Here is a 19,015-nt window from a genome sequence, read left to right as displayed (position 1 = left end):
GTCGTAGAAATAAATATGAAAGCGGGATCACTTTTTTTTATGGGCGGAGCTATATTTTGCTTATTCTCCAAATCACCAATCACATAGTTAGTCCATTTCGTTGCTTTTCATTTTTATCATAATTCAGGCCCTTGTGTGAGTGAAGTTCATTATTTTTTTTATATGTATTTAAATTATGTCGGTAATATATATGAAAGTTTACAAGATGAGTTTATTCGATTAACGGGACTACTAAGTTTATTAAACATGTATTAGTGCTTTATATTAAAGATTTTGTTGTGACACTTTTTAGTCATAGTCATTATATATGTATCTATAAGTTGATCGCGTATCTCCGGCTTAATTTGAGTTGGTACTGCTGTGTACTGAAAGTGTTCGTCGAAAATAAAAATTAATAATTGTTATAATACTGTAAGTTAAAACAGAGTGAAAATCACTGGTAGAAGTACCTCTTTTATGTATATGAAATTTATTGACTGAATTTTCTACTGTACAATCGTTGTATCGTAATTTCCTTAGTTGTGAACTTTTATTGCTTTTAATTTTTTATTTTATTTTATGACCCCTTAATTATAATATCTTTTTAACGTTGTATTGAAGATTTTTAGGCATTTTGGAGATTTTTTATACAACAAATCTTAAACTTAAAAATTTATAGGGCTAGGCTGGGGGAGGGGGATGGGGGCTAAAATTTTGTTTTCGGATACGAACTTTCCAATTGCATTAAAAAAATTACTTAAAATTTGTGAAAAAAATTTTACATAGTAATGTTTTTTGTTAATTGATATAGGTGTGTTCATTAAATTTGTTAATTAATTGCTGAGAATTTAATTAAGGTGTTGTGAGCAACCTTTACCATGCCTTGTTTGTGTTCGATATTTTGGTACATTTATCAATATTATGAAATCGATTTATTTTTTTGACATAAAAATGTAAATAAATTTTGCTTTAATGTTTCGTTCAGTTTTGTTTATTTTGAATAATAGACTCATGGCCACAACAAGCCCTTTAAATGACTATTGAGCCTACTTAGCATTATTGTTATTTTTAATCTTAAATTTTATCATTCATTATTTATTGTTATTTGATCTTAAATTCTTACCCCTTGTGTGAGTACCCATTTGTGGGTCTATGTATCCGAAAAGTAAGTTATTAATTGGAAAAAAATAGATAGACCCCTAGTCTCAATATTTACCCCAGATCCCTAACACTTTTTTAAATAAATTATGGCAAATCAAGTGTGTCATTGAAACGCATATGTATTTTAAAATTGTAATTATTGGTAAACAGTAATTTAAAAATTTTCTAAGTGTTCTAAGAAATAAATATTTGATAAAAGAGGGAGTCCCTTTCAGGCTTTCTGCTTTTGAGTGGGTTAATTCGTAAGCTTTTGGCCTAACTACTTGAGATTGGCTTTATAGAGTCAATTGAAATTTCCATATTTGTTTTGAAATATTAATTCTTGTTCTTACTGCATTTAGTATATAAATATCTAATAAAAAAAAAATTAAAAAGACTTTTTACCTAAGGTCACTATTCTGCTTACTTAGTATTACTGAATGATTTGATGAGATAAAAGCTCTGAATGTTCTTAAAAATTAAATATTTAATACATAATGTTGGGCACTAAACTTATGGATTTAAATAAAACTTGAAGAACTAAAACCATGAGTAGGTAAATAAAAGAGCCGGGTGAACAGCGAAAAAAATGAAACTTACTAATACCTTAATATTTTTGTTTAAAGGTTGAGGAAAAGTGTTTTTTTAAGAAATTTTTATATTGAAAGTTTTTGGTCTATGAGCCATAGGTTGTGCATCTCTGATTTAATTCAACTAAAACATTTTGTTTGAGAGGATAGTGCAACACTATAAGTGTAATTACTAAGAAAATTTTCTGAAGTAAAAATCCTTGTAATCTGTAATATTTTCAATACTATCTGTAAAAGTATTATAAAAGTTTCTGCTTTACTTATACTAAAATATATCAATCAATTAAATACCTAATTATAAAGGTTTAAAATTTTTAGTGAACATATGAATAGGTGATTATCCAGTATTTTGTATAATTGATTTTTAAATACAAATAAAAGATAAATTGCTAAATATTTTATTACATGCTAAGTTACAGGCAGGATATAAAAAAATTGGATATTTTATAAATATCACTTTATTTCTTAAAATTTGTCATATATATATATATATATATATATATATATATATATATATATATATATATATATATATATATATATATATAAATATTTAAAAAAATTTATTTAAAATTTTTTTTAAAAAAAGCGGGAGAACAAAAGAAGGAAAAGATATAATCTCTTTAGCTATATATCTTTGTTATGATATATTTTGCTTTGGCTGTATTAAAAGGCTCTTATATTTGCAGATATAATCGTGTGAGCTGATGATGAGATTATATTTTTTTCTGTCTTTTTAAATTTTTATTAAATAAAAATTTAAAAAAATAATTATTTTTAAAAATATTTTGTTTTGATTATTTTCTTCTTTTTTCATTAATCTTTATTACATTATTTTCCATGTTTTCTCTATATCTTCAATTAATTTTATGAGTTTTATATACTTGCAGCTTATGCGCTGTAAATAAAACGTAACTAACTTAATTTTCTTCGTTTTTCTATCTTTTTTAAAAAAATCCTTTTTGTCTTTATGGTGCTGTATATATATTATATTTGGCCTAAATTAGCGAGAGCACACATTGAATGTTTGATTCAGAAATTAAAACTTAATTTGATTATTGTTTGATTTATATTTAAATTTTTAATTTACTTGTAGCAGTCAGGACAAAATTAATTTATTATTCTTATTTCCAATGTGCATCAAATCAATTAAGGATTATAGAATTATAATTCTTTTAGTTCTATATTGTATGAATATCATCAGAAAAAGAAAATCTTAATTAAAAACAGTAATAGATCTTACATTTTGTTCATTATCATAATTTGTATAATGCTTGTATAAAGAATGATTAACTATAATTATTTTAATAACTTTAACAAGATTTTATTTTCTCTCCAATTGTTTACTCTCTTTAAAAGCATTGACTGATTATCTATATCATTGTTTTTTTTTTTTTTTTAAATTTGTTAATTATCAGTGTTAACTAAAATAATATACAATAATAATAATTATTGATTTTATTTTGCATTTATATAATTTTGATATGAGATACTTGTAATAATCCTTTTTAAAATGTGAATTGTAAAGGGGTTTTATTTTTATCTATCAATTTATTTATTTTTACTCTATAACATGAGAAATTCTTGCATCAAATTAATTCTGATACATCCTACAAAAGATAAGATTAGATTTTGATTGATAAATTAGATTTTAGCGCTTTTATGTTTGAACCTTTTATTGCATTTTGTTCGATAGTTTTATTTTTCATTTGTTAATATTTACTTATTTATTATTTTTTCAAATATAGGTTGAAAGAAAAATAATGCATATCTTTGAAGGAGAAATATCAGGAAATTGAAGCACAAAGTTGAAAAATCCTTGTGGTAACTTTGTAGAGTTGTTAATTTTGTCTTAAATTTTGTTATTGTTATCTAAGTAATTTTTGTAAAAATTATTATTTTAGTATATTGTTTTGATATAGTTAATATTTTGCATTTTTTTTATTTTGCTTTTCTTCCTGTTTACTGCTTTATAATTTTCTAAACACTGTGAGTATTTTTCTAAAAGATACTTATTACAAACTCAGGATGGTAGAAAAAATTGAAATAAATGAAAATTAGAAAAATGGTGTCGAACTCTAAATGATCACAAAGAATTAATTTCAAATAAATGAATTTTATTTACATAATATTATTGAATATTATGTTTTTATGTACATAAAAATGGATTTTAAAATACAAATCCTGGATCAGTCTCTGCTGGGTGAAAACATACATGAGATTTTTCTTTAGGTCCTGGATTCTTCTGTTTTTTGTCATTTTCTTCTTCTTTTTATCCGACCTTTTTAATCATTCTTCGATTTATGTGATATTTCTGAGAATGCTGTAAAATATCTATATTGTCAAAAATGTTCTATCGTGCATTTTTCAAAATGCATGGAAACAAACTAAAATTTTGAAAAATTAATTTTTTTCAGTGACATGGTAAAGATTGGCATAAGATTTTTCAATATGGATTATTTGGTGATCATTCACTTATTAATTTCTGTTTAGCTATAAGTTTTCTCAATTAGACTGAAATTACAATGGAGTGTTTTGCTTTCAACGTCTTTCATATTTATGTCAATAGTTTTGTGTAACGTAAGTTTGATAATAAAAAAAAAGGCATATTTTTAAAATTCGATTTCTCATGAACTTTTCGACCAATTTTACACAAATTTTGTATTTTGCCATTTAAAATTGTATACCTCACAATTCTAAATTTTTTCCCACTATCATTAAATAAAAAATATTTAATTACTAAAAGTTATTTTATCCATGCAGTTATTTTTTGACAGACAAATTTTATGATTATGTGTAAAAAAATTTCAATTTGCTTGAAAATTTCTCGAGATATGGTAATGGCAAAATACGCAAAAAAATTGAAATTGAATTGAATTCCATGATAGTTTGTTCTTAATACCTTAACACACCTATTTGGATAGAAGTGGATTACTGACTATTTTAATAAAATTGAAATAACATATATAATTCTAATACAGGTAACATATAATATCTTATAATGTTCTTGTTTTATACTCCATGGAAACTGTATATTTCATGAATCACTCTGTATATATGTATGTGTATCTTAACATTTTGAAATTTTAAAACATTGTTATTGCTATTAAAAGTAAGTAAAGCTTTTAATTTTAACCTGAAAATCTTAAGGATTTTGGTTGTCTGTTTAATTAAAACTTAATGTTACTAACATTCCATTATTTCAATGTGATTAAAACCTTTTTTAAATGTTATATTTTCCGATCGTATATCTATTAGTGATATGATTTATAAATTCTCTTGTTTCAGATTTTGAAAAAAAACTTGCTTTGAATTATGTTGTGTTAATGATAGATACTTTTAATAGTAGATTTGATACTTTTCATTCAATGAAGCTTCAATTAAACTGTTGAAATTCACAACACAAAACATTATTCTTAATTGTCTTTCATACACATTCTTTTAATTTTTATATCACAATTTTTTATCTATTTTTCCAAAAATCTTGCTTACAAGCACTTGTATCAATTTTTCTCAATAAATTGAAAATCTCTTATCTTTTATACCAATTATCATTAATACAAATATCTTTATTGTTTACATTTATCTAGTTGCAGTTAAAAAATAATGCTCATAAAAAGGAAGAATATAAAATAACACTGTCATAGAAGCTTATAATGCTATTAAATTAAATTTTTCTTTTATATTTTTAGCATCTTATTTGAAGGAGGCCTGTTTCTTTTGAAAGATGAATTCTGAAATAATCCCTAAAGCAAGGTAAAATTTTAATTATTGGTTACTGGCATGTTAAATAATAAGCACTTTCAGCCATTAGAGTAGTTATGGGGTAAAACAGCTCTTGAAATAGCAGCCCTGGTTTGATTTTTAAAAATGAAGTAATATAGCTGTTCATTGTTGGAATTATGGATTGCTAAGTTGGTTTTTAAACAGGGGCTTTTTTGGCCCAAAAAAAGTGTGTCGTTATGTCTATGAAGCTATTTAAAGCAGGGTATGGAATTTCGGTTGTAAATATACAAGCCTGACTACAATTTTTGTTTTTCATTATTTTACATTCGTGGAAGATATGAACTGATATGTTAAAGTGTTAAAAGATGCTGCACAAAAAACGTTTTGATGATCAAAACTGTGAAAAGATTGTAGAAACTTAAAAATCGAAAGACATTTATTGCAGTCATATTAATATTAAATCAAAATAATGCACACTCGAGATTTCAACATTAAATCAAATTATGCACTCTTGAGATTTTAATGTTTCAAAAAGCAATGGCTTCCTAGGTGATTGAGCATTTTTGTTCCATATTTTATTTATTAAGGCACAATAATTTAAACATGATTAGTTTAGATATGAACAATATTTAAAATATTAAAAGATGCAGCACAAAAAACTTAAACATGATTACTTGATTTTATTACTTAACATTTTAAAAGATGAAACTTACATGCTAGCCTTAAGTATTTGATCATCAGTAAAGGGCTGGTCAGTGTAAATTTCAGTCTTGATTTGAAATATAGAATATTTTTGATACAGCAGTTTTTTCTTACTTTAAATATACTTGAACCCTTATTAAAAATTAAAATTTAAGATTCTTATAGCTGCTATAGCTTTTATTAATTTTTAAGCTGCTTAGCATTGTTAACATGAAACTGCTACAATTTTTTAGTTTTGAACAAAAGAATGGCACAAATTTATTTGCTTAAAGTAAACAAATTATACTATCATTGTTCTCCCTCAGCATTTATAGAAGAACGGCCCACCCTGCCTGCCTTTTGATGCACCCTCTTTGCTCTTTTTGTAAAAATAAGCTCTAAATGGTCAAATCTTTGAGCAGAATAGACCTCACAATCACAAAGTATATGTCATGAAGTCACCTCCTCAAGATGACAACTTCAACTAAGAGAATCAGATTCAATACCCATATTGTATAGGATGTCTCCTGAGGCTGCAATAACCTGTGAGAAAGCCAATGATTTTCTTTTTAACCTTAAGAAGCTCTTTTTGACGCACACTAGGGCAGTCACAATTTAGCTCTTTAGCTTGTCTCTGACCATTGGAGGTGCGCCATTGCTCATGGGCAATCTTGCCATAGAGCTTGAATATAGATGACCTGAAGGGTGTAAATCTACCAAACAATTAGTTAATTTGTAATTTATCTGTTTTCCTTGTTGAAGTTGAGCCTTCTATGCTTGAAAGTGCATAAGTTAAAGGAATATGCAAGTACTGGTCAGATTGCTGCTGGTCACCCATTGTCTGTTTGGTCAGATTAAAAAATGGATGGCTTGGGGTCTCACAAATTACCTGACAATGTTTAATTTGAATTCTAAAAACAGTATGTTTGAAAACGCGGAACACCATATTGGAAACTAAATTAAATAACGTTCTTAATAACATTTGTATTTTATTTCAAATAATTATTTTTTAAATATATTTAAAATGTGTAAAATTAAGAGACAATATTGTAAGTAACTTATTTATCAATTAGACTTTTGTTAAATGTAAGCAATAAATGTTTACTAATCTCTAATATCACCATAAAAGTAGTATCACCTCTATCACCATCATCTAGTATCACCTTTCAATTATAAAGAGTAAATAAAGTAACAAAGCTTATGCTAAAATGACTCAATGAGTTTTAATTTAAATTTGTTTGCAAGTGAAAGAAGAAAAGAAGAATAAGGGATATGCATTTCTTTTATTGAATGTTTTAAATTCTATTTTCTAATTTTTAAAAAATTTTTGTTAAATTTTTTTTTATACTTTGTTGCAGACGGAGTAGAGGACGTCCCAGAAAAACATCCAGTAGTCTTCCCAACATAGCCAAGAGCGCTACCCCTCTTAAACACTCTCCCAGTTATACTCCAAAACGAAAACAGCTGCTGGATGCTCCGTCTGACGAGATACAAGTTATTGGTTTCAATGGGTTTGAGACTTCTCAAGCCAAAAAACCCAAATCCGAGGATCTTTCGGATCCTAATGCCGCTAAACGTCTACTACCCCATCGTGCTGCACGATTCACAGAATCATATGGCGGGACATCACCCGATGTTGTAATAATTTCTGACGAGGAACAAGGTGGAGATGATAGTGACTCTGATAGTGATTCAGACTGTGGACCAATCCCTTCTCCAGTGATTGTAGTGAAATCAAAAGAAGAGCTTGAGCAATATGAGGAAAACATCCAGCATCTGAAGCAGATGCTGTGTGATGAGGAAATGAAACTTGTTTTGCTTAAAAAACTTCAAGACAGTCAGAAGTCTAAGGACCTCAGACGAGAATCTAATAGTAGCCCCTTGCCGACTACAGGACAACCTTCTTCCTCTTCCAAATCTTCATCTACTGTCACATTGAAATCTGGAGTACAGATACAGCCGCTTCCTAGTAAACAGCTTATTTCCAATAATAAGTTTTTATCATCAAAGAAGGTATTTATTTTTTAATATCTGTTGTCTATTGTTTCAAATTAAATGCATTTTTTCTGGTGTGATGAATTTCTTTTAACAGACGTGCCACTTTTCCGGGGATCCACAGGATTCCTGTTAGTTTTTTTTCCTCCTGATTTACAGCCTAACTTTAATGATTATAGAATTGAAAAAATTTGGGTTGAATTCAAGGACCATTCACTAATTGTGCAAAAGCGATTAAATAATCTTATCTACTACATTACTTTTCTTGTAGAGCTTATTTAAACAGGGCTGATTGTGCTCCGGAAAAAATCCAGATTTCTGGATTTTTCACTAACAGTGATCCGGAAGTTTCCGGAGATCGAAGGTCCAGACGTTTAAAAAAAAAATCATTAATCACGGAAGTTTCCGGAAATCAAATTTTCAAAGGTGGAACTTAAAAACACAGTTTATTTTATTTGTTTGTAAGGGAGAGCCAGAGACAGGGTATCCACGCACCTGGAAAATCATGAAAAATCATGAATTTCGGTATTGGACAAAATTTGCCATGAAATGTCATGATTTACTATTTTTTAAAAAAAAAAATCATGGAAAGTCATGGATTTAAGTTGGCAAAAAATCTAATTTTCAAAATGGATTTTACCACTCCCTCCAATTGTTCAAATGTCTGAATGTGTAACAAAATCCCCACTCGCAGTCATGTTTTATTAAAATATAAAATGTTTTTATCACGTTCTTTAAAAATTATGGTGTTCTTTTTAAAAATGAAAGAAAAGGCATCATATCGAAAGTGAATTATCCTTTAAACTTCTGTGATTTCAGAATTTTTATTTTTTTATTTTATCAATTTAAAATTTTAGCTGAAGCAAGCCAGTCATTGACGAAATTTTTTTATTCCGAAATGAGAACAGAAAAATTAGGAGTATTTCTTTCCTTTCCGATGAACAAGAAAAGTATCTTTAAAATGTAATTCTGCAGATAAAAAGAAAAACAATTTAATTGCCTTTGTATTTTTTTCAGCTATTTTATTGCCTCAACTCTTTCTTTACTCTGTTTTTTAAATTTAAAATCTATAAATATGAAGATGCAGAGTATAACAGTTTTAGTTATACTTATCATTTCAGTGAAATGTTATAATGCTTTTTTAAATTAATTGCTGTGTTTTTGTCGGAGAAAATAGTAACTTCGTTAAGCCATGAAAATTTCTTGGAATTAGTAATGGAAAGTCATGAATTTGAAAATCTAAAATGTAGCACATACTCTGCAGAGAGATACTTTATAAGCTTATATATTCATGATTAATATTCATTTTTTATCAGTTAATAGTTGTTATAATCATAAACTCCAGAAAGAAAAACATATTTGTAAATTTTAATTACTTCTCCAGGTCATTATAGGTATGTGTAAATGGTATAGGTATGTGTAAAATTTTAAATATATTTTAGGTAAACTAAGAAATATTGAGAAATAGGAAGAAAAAACCTTGTTTAAATTTTTCAATTTAAACCTTTTTTTTTGTTTTTGTTTTTAACTCAAGAAATTTTCAGGAATTTTGACTTGGGCTCACAATCACCCCTGTTTAAAGCAAATTAAAATTTTTTAATAAATTTACTATTTATTAATCACATGGAGATGAAGTGAACTGAGGGATCATCCGCTAATTAATTTTTTTAAATAATGTTTTTGAAGCATTTCTGGATTGAGAAGATTATGAAATATACTAAATCTATGTATGCATTTTTACAGAATATTAAATTTTAAGATTGGCTTATGGTAAGAATCGGATTGTTTTTAAGAATTTCATTAATAATGAAATTTTAAAGCAAATTTCAGTAGGGTTAGTTTTTATTTCTGATATTGTTTGAATGTATTCTTTTTTGTCTCAATCATTTTTCTCAACTCAAACTGATAATTTGTTGCATTAAATATTGGGTATAAAATTTCAATTCTAAAGTTGCTTGCCACTAATTTGCATTCATGAAAAGCATGAGCAATTTTATAATGTTTATAGTAGTAGTATGGAATGCTTTTTGGTGACCGCATTCATATAGGAATCTAAAAATATTTAGAAACAAAATAAGGTTGCCTTAAGATTTCAATGTTTCCAGAATAATTAGTTTTGCTGGTGGTTTAAATTTTTTTGTTTGTATTTTTTTAATATTTCTAATGGCAGAGGGGATTTACACAGGTTAAAAATAATACAACCCAAGAGAACAAGCATATAAAAATTAAAAATAGTATTTCCTCATTTCATTTTATAACAATCGATCCAATTTATGGGTTTACGACTACTAATGTTAAACTCCATAGCCTTGTAATTTTGAACGCAATCCAGAAGACAAAGGAACTCCTGGAATGTTTCTAATTAAACTGTTTATTTAGGGTCAGTGAGATATTTTGCCTAATAACTAAAGAATGAATAATGGATTTACAAGATTATACTCATATATTTCCATATTCGTAAAAATATTTTTTATGAAAAAACAAATTCTTTTTAAGTATGGTAAAAAAAGGTAAAAAAAAAAAATAAATTTAGGGAATAAACTTTCTGTTTAAATAGCTGATTTATGGTTGATTATGGAAAGGATGTATGGTTTCCTGATTATTGCTCTGTCTATGATATGTATGTTATTTAAATTGTTATGTTATTCAAACTAATAATAATTATTGCTTTTTTTTAAAGTTAAAAATAAAATTTAATGCTTTTTACTTTAAAGCTAAGTGTTTTTAAAGTTTGCCTTAAATTTTGTTATATTTTATATTTTTTTTGTTTGCCTTCAAAAATATCTTACTATTATTTTTCCCTTTATCAGGAAATGAAGTTTGAGTCAACTTCACATTTTAACAAAGCTGTTCCAAAAGCATCATCTGTATCTTCATCTGTTAAACACACAGTTAAGGCAGAACTAAATGATAGTGTTGCTTCTTCAGTGTCATCTAATTCTGCTGAAAAAATCAATGCCTCTCACTTACAACAATATCCTTTGTTAAAGAACCTCTCCGCCCAAATAACAATTACTGCTGTGAGTATTTTTGTTAACTTTTTGTAATAAGTCTGTTGTTAATTGTTAGTCCCCAAAAAAACTTATTCAAAATTCCTCTGTCATATTTTTTTTAATTCGGTTTAATTCAAATAACTTTTTTTCTTCAAATAAATTGTTTTCTATTAATAAAAGGTATTAAAAATATAAATTCAGAAAAGTTAAATTTGAATCTTGTGTAGAATTTTACTTAACTATGGCATGCAAATTTTAAAAATAGTGAAAGATATTTTTCTCAAGGTTAAGTACCTATCCAAAACTTTGCAAAGCAAAAGCAATCTAACCAAGATTTTAACCTGGAAAACCTGAAAAAAAACCAGGGAAATTTAAAACCTGATTTGAGTGGCCACTGAAATAAAAATAGGTTTAGCATTCTTTTGAAAGCAGAGTTTTTTTATTTAAAAAAAAATATATATATATATTGAAACTTTGTTATGTATACAATTACTTTTGTTTTTTTTATGCATTTTTTAATTAAAAAAATCTTTTCAATGCATTTAAGTATAGTAGTTTGTTAGAATTTTATTATTATTTTTGGTTTGTTAATTACAAGCATTATTTTTTAAGTTAATTTTTTTCTTTTATTTCAGATTTATTTTATTAAGATTGATTTCTAATTTTGTGGTTTTGATTCAAATGATACATTATTCAGACATATATTATATCATGAAATGTTGTAATATCGCAATGCCTAACAGACAATATATCACTATATAAAATTTATTACATTGCCCAGTCCTAAGACTTCTTAAATTGTCATTGTCAGACTTCTTAAAAAAGTTTCAGAGAAGCTTTTTAAAAAGTCTTTTAATTGTTCCTCTGAAACATTTTACATTGTAACCTCTAAAATTTGGACTGCTTAGCGATTTGGAAGTTACAGGTCAATAAATATTTGAAAAAATTTTGGTCTTGCAAACCTAAAGGGTTTTTCGAAAGATTTATTATTATTATTTTTTTTGCATTTACTTTGAGAATTTTTTTATGGTTTTTGAAATTTTGATATTTCAATACCATATTAGTATAACTGGAAAATATTTTAGTTTTTCTATTTTGATGACTATAAAAATACCTAATATTCCCTATGTTTAAAATATTTAGTATATTTTGTAACAATTAACATGGAAATTATATTTCGTAAAATCTACTGAATTTTTTTATATCCTGGTTTAATACAAACGTGAAATCATAACTGTCATCATAATGTGAAATCATAACTGGAAAATATGGCAGTTTTCCTATTTTGATGACTATAAAAATCTCTAAAATTCCCTATGTGTAAAATATTTAGTATATCTTGCAACAATTACGGAATTTATGTTATTTAGTAAAATCTACTGGATTTTTACGTTGGCAGCTATGAGAGAGAATATTATAAAATAAATTTATTCACTACAATTAATTCCATTAAATTTTTTTTGTATTTAAAATAAAAATAAAATGCATTTTTAAAAATTAGTAAAATAAATTTTTAATTGTTAAATAAATAATTATTCATGCTGAATAGAATTATTGAATTTTATTCAAAACAAAATTTTTGCACTTACACTAATTGATGTTGCATGATGAAACTTGACATAGCAATTTAAAATAATTCATAGCAAATTTAAGTTATCAAATCGAATGACATCAAACAATAGCTGTGTAGTGATGACATTGATATTTCTTGGATGGGATTTTATTTGTGAAAAATGTTCGAAGTTTTCGTAAAATCGACTGGGTTTTTCCTATCAGTGTTGGCAGCTATGAGTGCGAAAGTTTCCTCTTCCTGCCTTTTCCTCAAAAGTTATTTGGCTATATTTTTTTCCTTGTCGTGAGTTGAACAAAAAATTTGCTGCATTTCAGAGATTTTTAGAAGTGTGGATTTTTGAGTTTTTATATAACGCCCACTCAATAGTTGTCAACTCTACTGGATTTTCCATTAGACTACTGGATTTTTCCAGTTTCTCCTGCTCTACTGATTTAATAAAAATTCTCCCGGTTTTTTTCGTTCTAAAATATTCAGTTTATTTTTATTCAGAACTCCCTTTATAAGTTAAACAATCTTAATTATTTCTTATGCATTAAATGCCTATTACAATTTAAAATTATGAGTAAACATAGTTCACATTATTTCAAGCATATTTAATGCCTATCATGACTGGAAAATATCGAAATTTTTTTTATTTTGATGTCTAAATTTTTATATCGAAATTTTTTTTATTTTGATTTAATCCCTAGAATTCCCTATGTGTAAAATATTTAGTACATTTTGCAACAGTTATCATAAAATTTATATTATTTCGTAAAATCTACTGGATTTTTATGTTTGCACGGATAGGAAAAATCCAGTAGATTTTACGAAAACTCTGAACATTTTTGATGAATTAAATCCCATTCAAGAAAAATAAATGTTATAACTGCACAGCTATTGTTTGATGTCATTCGATTTGATAACTTTAATTTGCTATGAATTATTTTAACTTACTAAGTCATGTTTAATTCCACAACATCAATTAGTATAAGTGCCAAAATTTTGTTTTGAGTAAAATTTAATAATTCTATTTACATGGTGCATAGCGTTTTTAAAAAGTGCTTAAAGGTGCTTATTTTCGATTTTCGTTTTTAAAAGCCCTTAATGATGCTTTTTTTTATTGGATGTTTTTAATAAGTGCTTTATTTTCCCTTTTCGAAAATGAGATTTTTTTCTTTACCATAACAATTTTTGCCACATATTATTCAAAAGCTTGGTTTTTATATTGTTCTATTTAACGTTTTCACAATTCATTCAAACACAATCCATTTTGGTGTACCGTCGGTTTGTGGCATATGAAAGCGCCAATCATTTTACATCTTAGGTGAAATATATGGGAGTCTGCATGTGCGTCTACTGAACTGAGTTCGGTGAGATTCTTGGACTTTCATGTGCAACTCTACTGGATTTTGCAAGATATTCTCCATTTCAGGCTTCATTTTCCACCCTCTGAAATCGAATTGAAAAATCTCTCGATCTTTTTATGGTGGCTAATATAATCAAGAGAAAGAATTCTAGTTAGTTTATCATGATCAAGTAAAGTCTTTGAAAATTATTTTGTATTCTAATGTATGTAGTGCTTAAAAAGTATTTAAAAGGTCTTATTTTTTGTTGAAAGATTTGGCTATGCACACTGATTTAGTATGATTAATTATTTATTTATTTTACAATTATAAATTTATTTTAAATACTAAAAATATAATGGTAGTGTATTTATATTATATAAAATATAATTAATAAATTATATTATATAAAATATTATGTATTGGATTAATTCATCTTATAATATTTTTTCTCATAACTGTTGGCAGCTATGGATGCACAAGTTGTGCATATACTGCCTTTTCCTTAAAAGTTATTTAGCTATATTTTTTGCTTGAAAAAATTTGCTGCATTTCAGAGGTTTTCATAAGTGTGCATTTTTGAGTTTATAATGGCCACACCCTAATAATATATATATTTTAGGTGCCTCCTGTTGGTTCTCCGGCTCCAACTAATCATTCACAACCAGCAACCGTTTCCAACTCAAATAAAAGTACTCCTGCACCCGTATCGAAGGAAGATAAAGGAGAGTCGTTATCTCACAGACAGGCCGCAGCTAAACTAGCCCTGAGAAAACAGTTAGAAAAGACACTCCTTCAAATACCTTTACCCAAACCACCACCCTTAAAACTAAATTTCTTTCCAAATGCAAACAGTATCGAATTCCTCTGTTTGTTAGGCCTCGATTTTGTAGTTGACTTTTTAACCAAAACCAAAAAAAGTTCTGTCGCCAATCCACTTACGTGCGCGCAATGTTCCACAGATTTCACGTGCGCCTGGAAGTGGAAGGAAGTCGACAAGAACGGCGTCAAGAGTTACGATGTTTTCTGCGAGGCGTGCATCAATTCCAACATTCGTAAATCCTTGAAAGCTCAACACACAAACAGTCTTAAGGCTGCCTTTTTAAAAGCGCTCCACCAAGAAAAAGAAATAGATAAACTGACCACAATGCCATCAAAATCACACTCTCCCACGCCACGGGAGTCTTCGCGCACACACCTGCCTTCACCGTCACCCGCTCATCAGAACAGCTCTATGTCTGTTCATTCTCTTCCAAAGCATGGAGCACCTGTACCATACATTCCAAAAGTGGCGCCAAGTTTGAATCATGCCGCCGCCTTAGCACAAATGACTAAACTTAGTCCTCAATATCAACAGCTTCTCCAAATTCAAGCGCAGCACTTATTTGCTACTGGTGTGCCTTTACATCCTAGTATGCTATCACCGTTTATGTCGCCAAGTCCAAATCATCATAGCAGGGGGAAATCATCGGTTCCGAGCGATCTTCGCAGACAATACAGATCAGATAGAGTCCAATCTCCATCAATACCTCATTCATCATCCAGTTGGAAAGCTTAAGATTATTTCTTGAATTCAAAGTAATTTTTTTTTTAAAGGGGCCATTCAAACAACCGAGGACCTTGTGGATGTATATAAGATCTCAAAATTATAGAGAGTAACAAAAACTTGTACATTTGAAAATAGTTTTACTTTTGGAGGAAAAATGTTTCACATCATTTTTCTTATACAGGGTTGCAACTCCTCCGGGAAAAACCTGGAAAATACAGGGAGTTTTAAAAATCACTCAAAATAACAGGGAATTTTGAGTTTTTCCTCACAAATTGGGAAAATGCAGGGAATTTTGTCTTTTAAAAAATGGTTACCACTCATAGCGCAATGTATGAGATATTTAAGGATGATATTTCAGCTATACTAAATTATTTCATTTACTTAAAGCATTATTTAAGTATCTTCAGCTGATCCTTTTTTTCCCCTAAGTTTTCCCCTCAATTAAAACTAATATAGTTAGCCCAATATAGCTTGCACAAGAGCTCAGTGATTGTGTGTTATTGATATATTGTGTATAATACAGGGATAACGCAGGGAATTTTTTTCTTCTTCCAAATTAGAGTAGCAACCCTGTAATATGAATAACTTGTTATATTCATTAAGTGTTACATTATGTTATGCTCTTTTGTAAAGTCACTCCTTGCTTGATCCACTCCTCTTATTAGAGCACGCTACAGACAATTTAACCAATAAATAAAAAAAGGAGATATCGATCAGAGGCCATGATAAAAAGTTATATAAAAAATATTTTACTGCATTGAAATATTTCTAAATTGTATTTAACTGTATTAAGTATTATTTGGTAGTAAAAGAAAGAAAATAAAGTAAAAAAGTAATTTTTTGAATTTCACAAATAGAGTTTGTTAAAACTTGGCAAATTCAATTTAAGTTGACTTAGTATTTTTCTGCATAAAATATTATTATATATTAGGGTAGAAAGGAAATTACATGTAGTAAAATAATGAAAATGAAGCCAAAATAATTGATAAGCAAATAATAATTTGCTAAAGAAGAATTCAGTGAAAAAAATTTTTCTTGCAAAATTTGTTTCGTTTTGTAAAATCTACTGGATTTTTTCCAATCCATCTTTTTAGCTATGTGCTAAAAAAAAAAAAAAAAAACCCTGCAAATTGAGGAAAAGAATTCAGATAATTTCTTTTTCCAGAAATCACATGCCTTTAATTAAGAAGTCAACTTATAATAATTAAATATATCAGAAATTTCCCCTACGAAATGTTACATATTAAAATAAATTTATTTGTTCCATAAATATTAAAAATCAAGCCAAGGGAAAAAATAATTTCTAAAATTCTAATTTGAATTTGGCGATATTTTGTTGAATTTGCCCATTATAATAATTAACACCGACAATTTTTTATGATTATTCTTTTTTTTTGTCAACTATTTGTGGTGTTCATTAGAAATTTTGTAAAATAAAATATTGCATTAGCTTACGGGTTGAGAGTTAACAAATTTATTTTTTCATGCGAGGTAAAATGGAGGAAGGAGTCAAATTTTCTTCAAAACATAAATATGTTATGTTTGAATTGCCCCTTTGTGTAAAAAGATAAACTTATTTAAATATGAATTATATCTTTTCTGTGTTGGTTGATTCCTTGAGAAGACTGGAGTTATATTTGCTATTAAAAAGGGAAGGACTAAATTGATATTTTGTATCATTCAAGATATTGTAAAAATATTTCTAGCCATTTCCTTTTTTAATTTGTAAATGCCATTTGTTTTATTATGAAATGCATATATGAATTTGTTTATGTATTACTATTCTGTTATTTATTTTCTTTTCTTTAACAGGTCAGTTATAAAAATTTGGAAATGCGCCAAACATATAAAACAGCAAAATATTGTTTTATATTAATCAATTATAGTAAAATTGGTTTTGTGGTACTTTAGGATTATTCCGTCGATCTGTCAATGCTTGTGAAAATGCGCAAATCATTTAGGGCCATTAAAATGAATAGCAATTTCCAAATTAAACATTCTAAGCACATTTAATTTATCAAATATAAAATAATAGTAACAAAAAAAATGTAAGTGTAATAAAAAAAATACGTAATAAAAAAAGAATCAAAGCAAAGTAAAAAAAAAAAATTTTTTTTATATTTATAATTACACATTGAATTATTCTTGAATTTAACCATATATACTATTATAAATAATTTTATTGCAAAACAAAGAAACAAGTCTCATTATCGTTGTGCAGTCGCCGCCACATTAATTAGTTTAAATATGATAAAAAAACTAATTCGTTTAAATACGATTAAAAAAAACTAACTCGCATAGTCATGGATTGCACAGTAAATAAGATAAAATTTGTGATTATTGGTGCAGAAGCTACCTTTTGGCGAAAATGGTCAGCGGGATAATCCCAATGTACCGGTTTTGTTTATACAATATTAGTATAATGGTCTGACATGTATAGCAATAAATAGCTTTATACTAAATATGTTTAAATTATATAGAATAATAAAATTTTCATTACAGTTTGAATTATAATATGGTGACGTTATTTATGAATTAATATGGTGACATTATTTGTTATAATTAGTTAAACAAATTGATTATAATGCTTAAATAAACTTATGAAACCCATTTTATATAAATCCTATTAACAGATTTTATGAATTTTTTTTCTTTCCAAGGGGAATGTTATATAGTTCTCTGTTTAAACGAATAATTCAATAATTTTCATTATGAATGTATATATATATATATTTTGCTTATTTCACATGTGTAAATGTGATGATTGGTTGATTATTTTAAATGAATAATACTTTCCTACTAATAAAAGTAGCATATTTTTACTAAAGGATGAAATAACTACCATGTAAAGAAAAATGTAGTTACTGACTCTGAAATATATTCTAATTAGTTTAGTCTGATTATTTTATATAAGTTCAAATAATTGAAGGAAGAAAGGAAGCTTACTAAGTAATGTAATGAAATATCTAAATTTGTGTACTTAGCTAACTTGAAATATCAAAATTTAAATTCTTATTTATTTTTAAAATATGAAATATCCATTTTAGAAAATGCAAAATTATTACACAAAGGACAGTAATGTTTTTATTACCCATGTGAGACTAAGAAATTGAATAGAAATTTTAGTGTCTATAATTGTTAATTTTGCAGTACCAAAAAAAAAAAAAATATTTGTTTACCTTGCTGTTGTATGAAGAATAAAATTATGAAAAACTGATACCTGCTCTTTTTTTTTCTTTCCGGTTGCCTAAGATGACCTAGGTCCATTTAGTCGAGAATGTACTGAATTTTTTTTCTACTGTAAATATTTTTGAATTCAAAATATTGCTTTTAAATGTGGTTCAAAATTTGATTTTGAATTAAAAAATAATGCATATTTCCATTTAATTTTTCACTTTTTAACCAGTACATATTGAAAATCTAAGTTTGTTAAACATCATTTTTGTTTTTTGCTAATATGTATA

At 27.1% G+C, this 19,015-nt stretch overlaps 1 protein-coding gene across 4 annotated transcripts; it reads left to right on the top strand.

Moving 5' to 3' along the window:
* The first annotated feature begins 12 nt into the window (after positions 1 to 12).
* LOC107449705 (uncharacterized) lies at positions 13 to 18,768 on the top strand. 4 transcript variants are annotated; one of them, XM_016065317.4, is made up of 6 exons: positions 13 to 135; positions 3,458 to 3,533; positions 5,402 to 5,465; positions 7,475 to 8,129; positions 10,922 to 11,131; positions 14,625 to 18,768. In XM_016065317.4, the coding sequence occupies exons 3-6, from the start codon at positions 5,437 to 5,439 to the stop codon at positions 15,558 to 15,560; spliced, it is 1,830 nt and encodes a 609-aa protein (XP_015920803.1). In that variant the 5' UTR covers positions 13 to 135; positions 3,458 to 3,533; positions 5,402 to 5,436; the 3' UTR covers positions 15,561 to 18,768. The 4 variants fall into 4 exon arrangements, with proteins under 4 accessions (XP_015920803.1, XP_042895715.1, XP_015920802.1 ...); XM_043039781.3 differs by having other exon boundaries at positions 3,458 to 3,546; XM_016065316.4 differs by having other exon boundaries at positions 93 to 411.
* Positions 18,769 to 19,015: the final 247 nt, after the last annotated feature.

The sequence above is a fragment of the Parasteatoda tepidariorum genome, chromosome 7, assembly GCF_982258835.1.
Source record: "Parasteatoda tepidariorum strain Cologne lab strain chromosome 7, Ptep-v5.0, whole genome shotgun sequence".
Classification (NCBI taxonomy): Eukaryota; Metazoa; Arthropoda; class Arachnida; order Araneae; family Theridiidae; genus Parasteatoda; species Parasteatoda tepidariorum.
The sequence above is the reverse complement of the archived record's forward strand: the minus strand, read 5'-3'. Positions and strand labels throughout refer to the sequence as shown.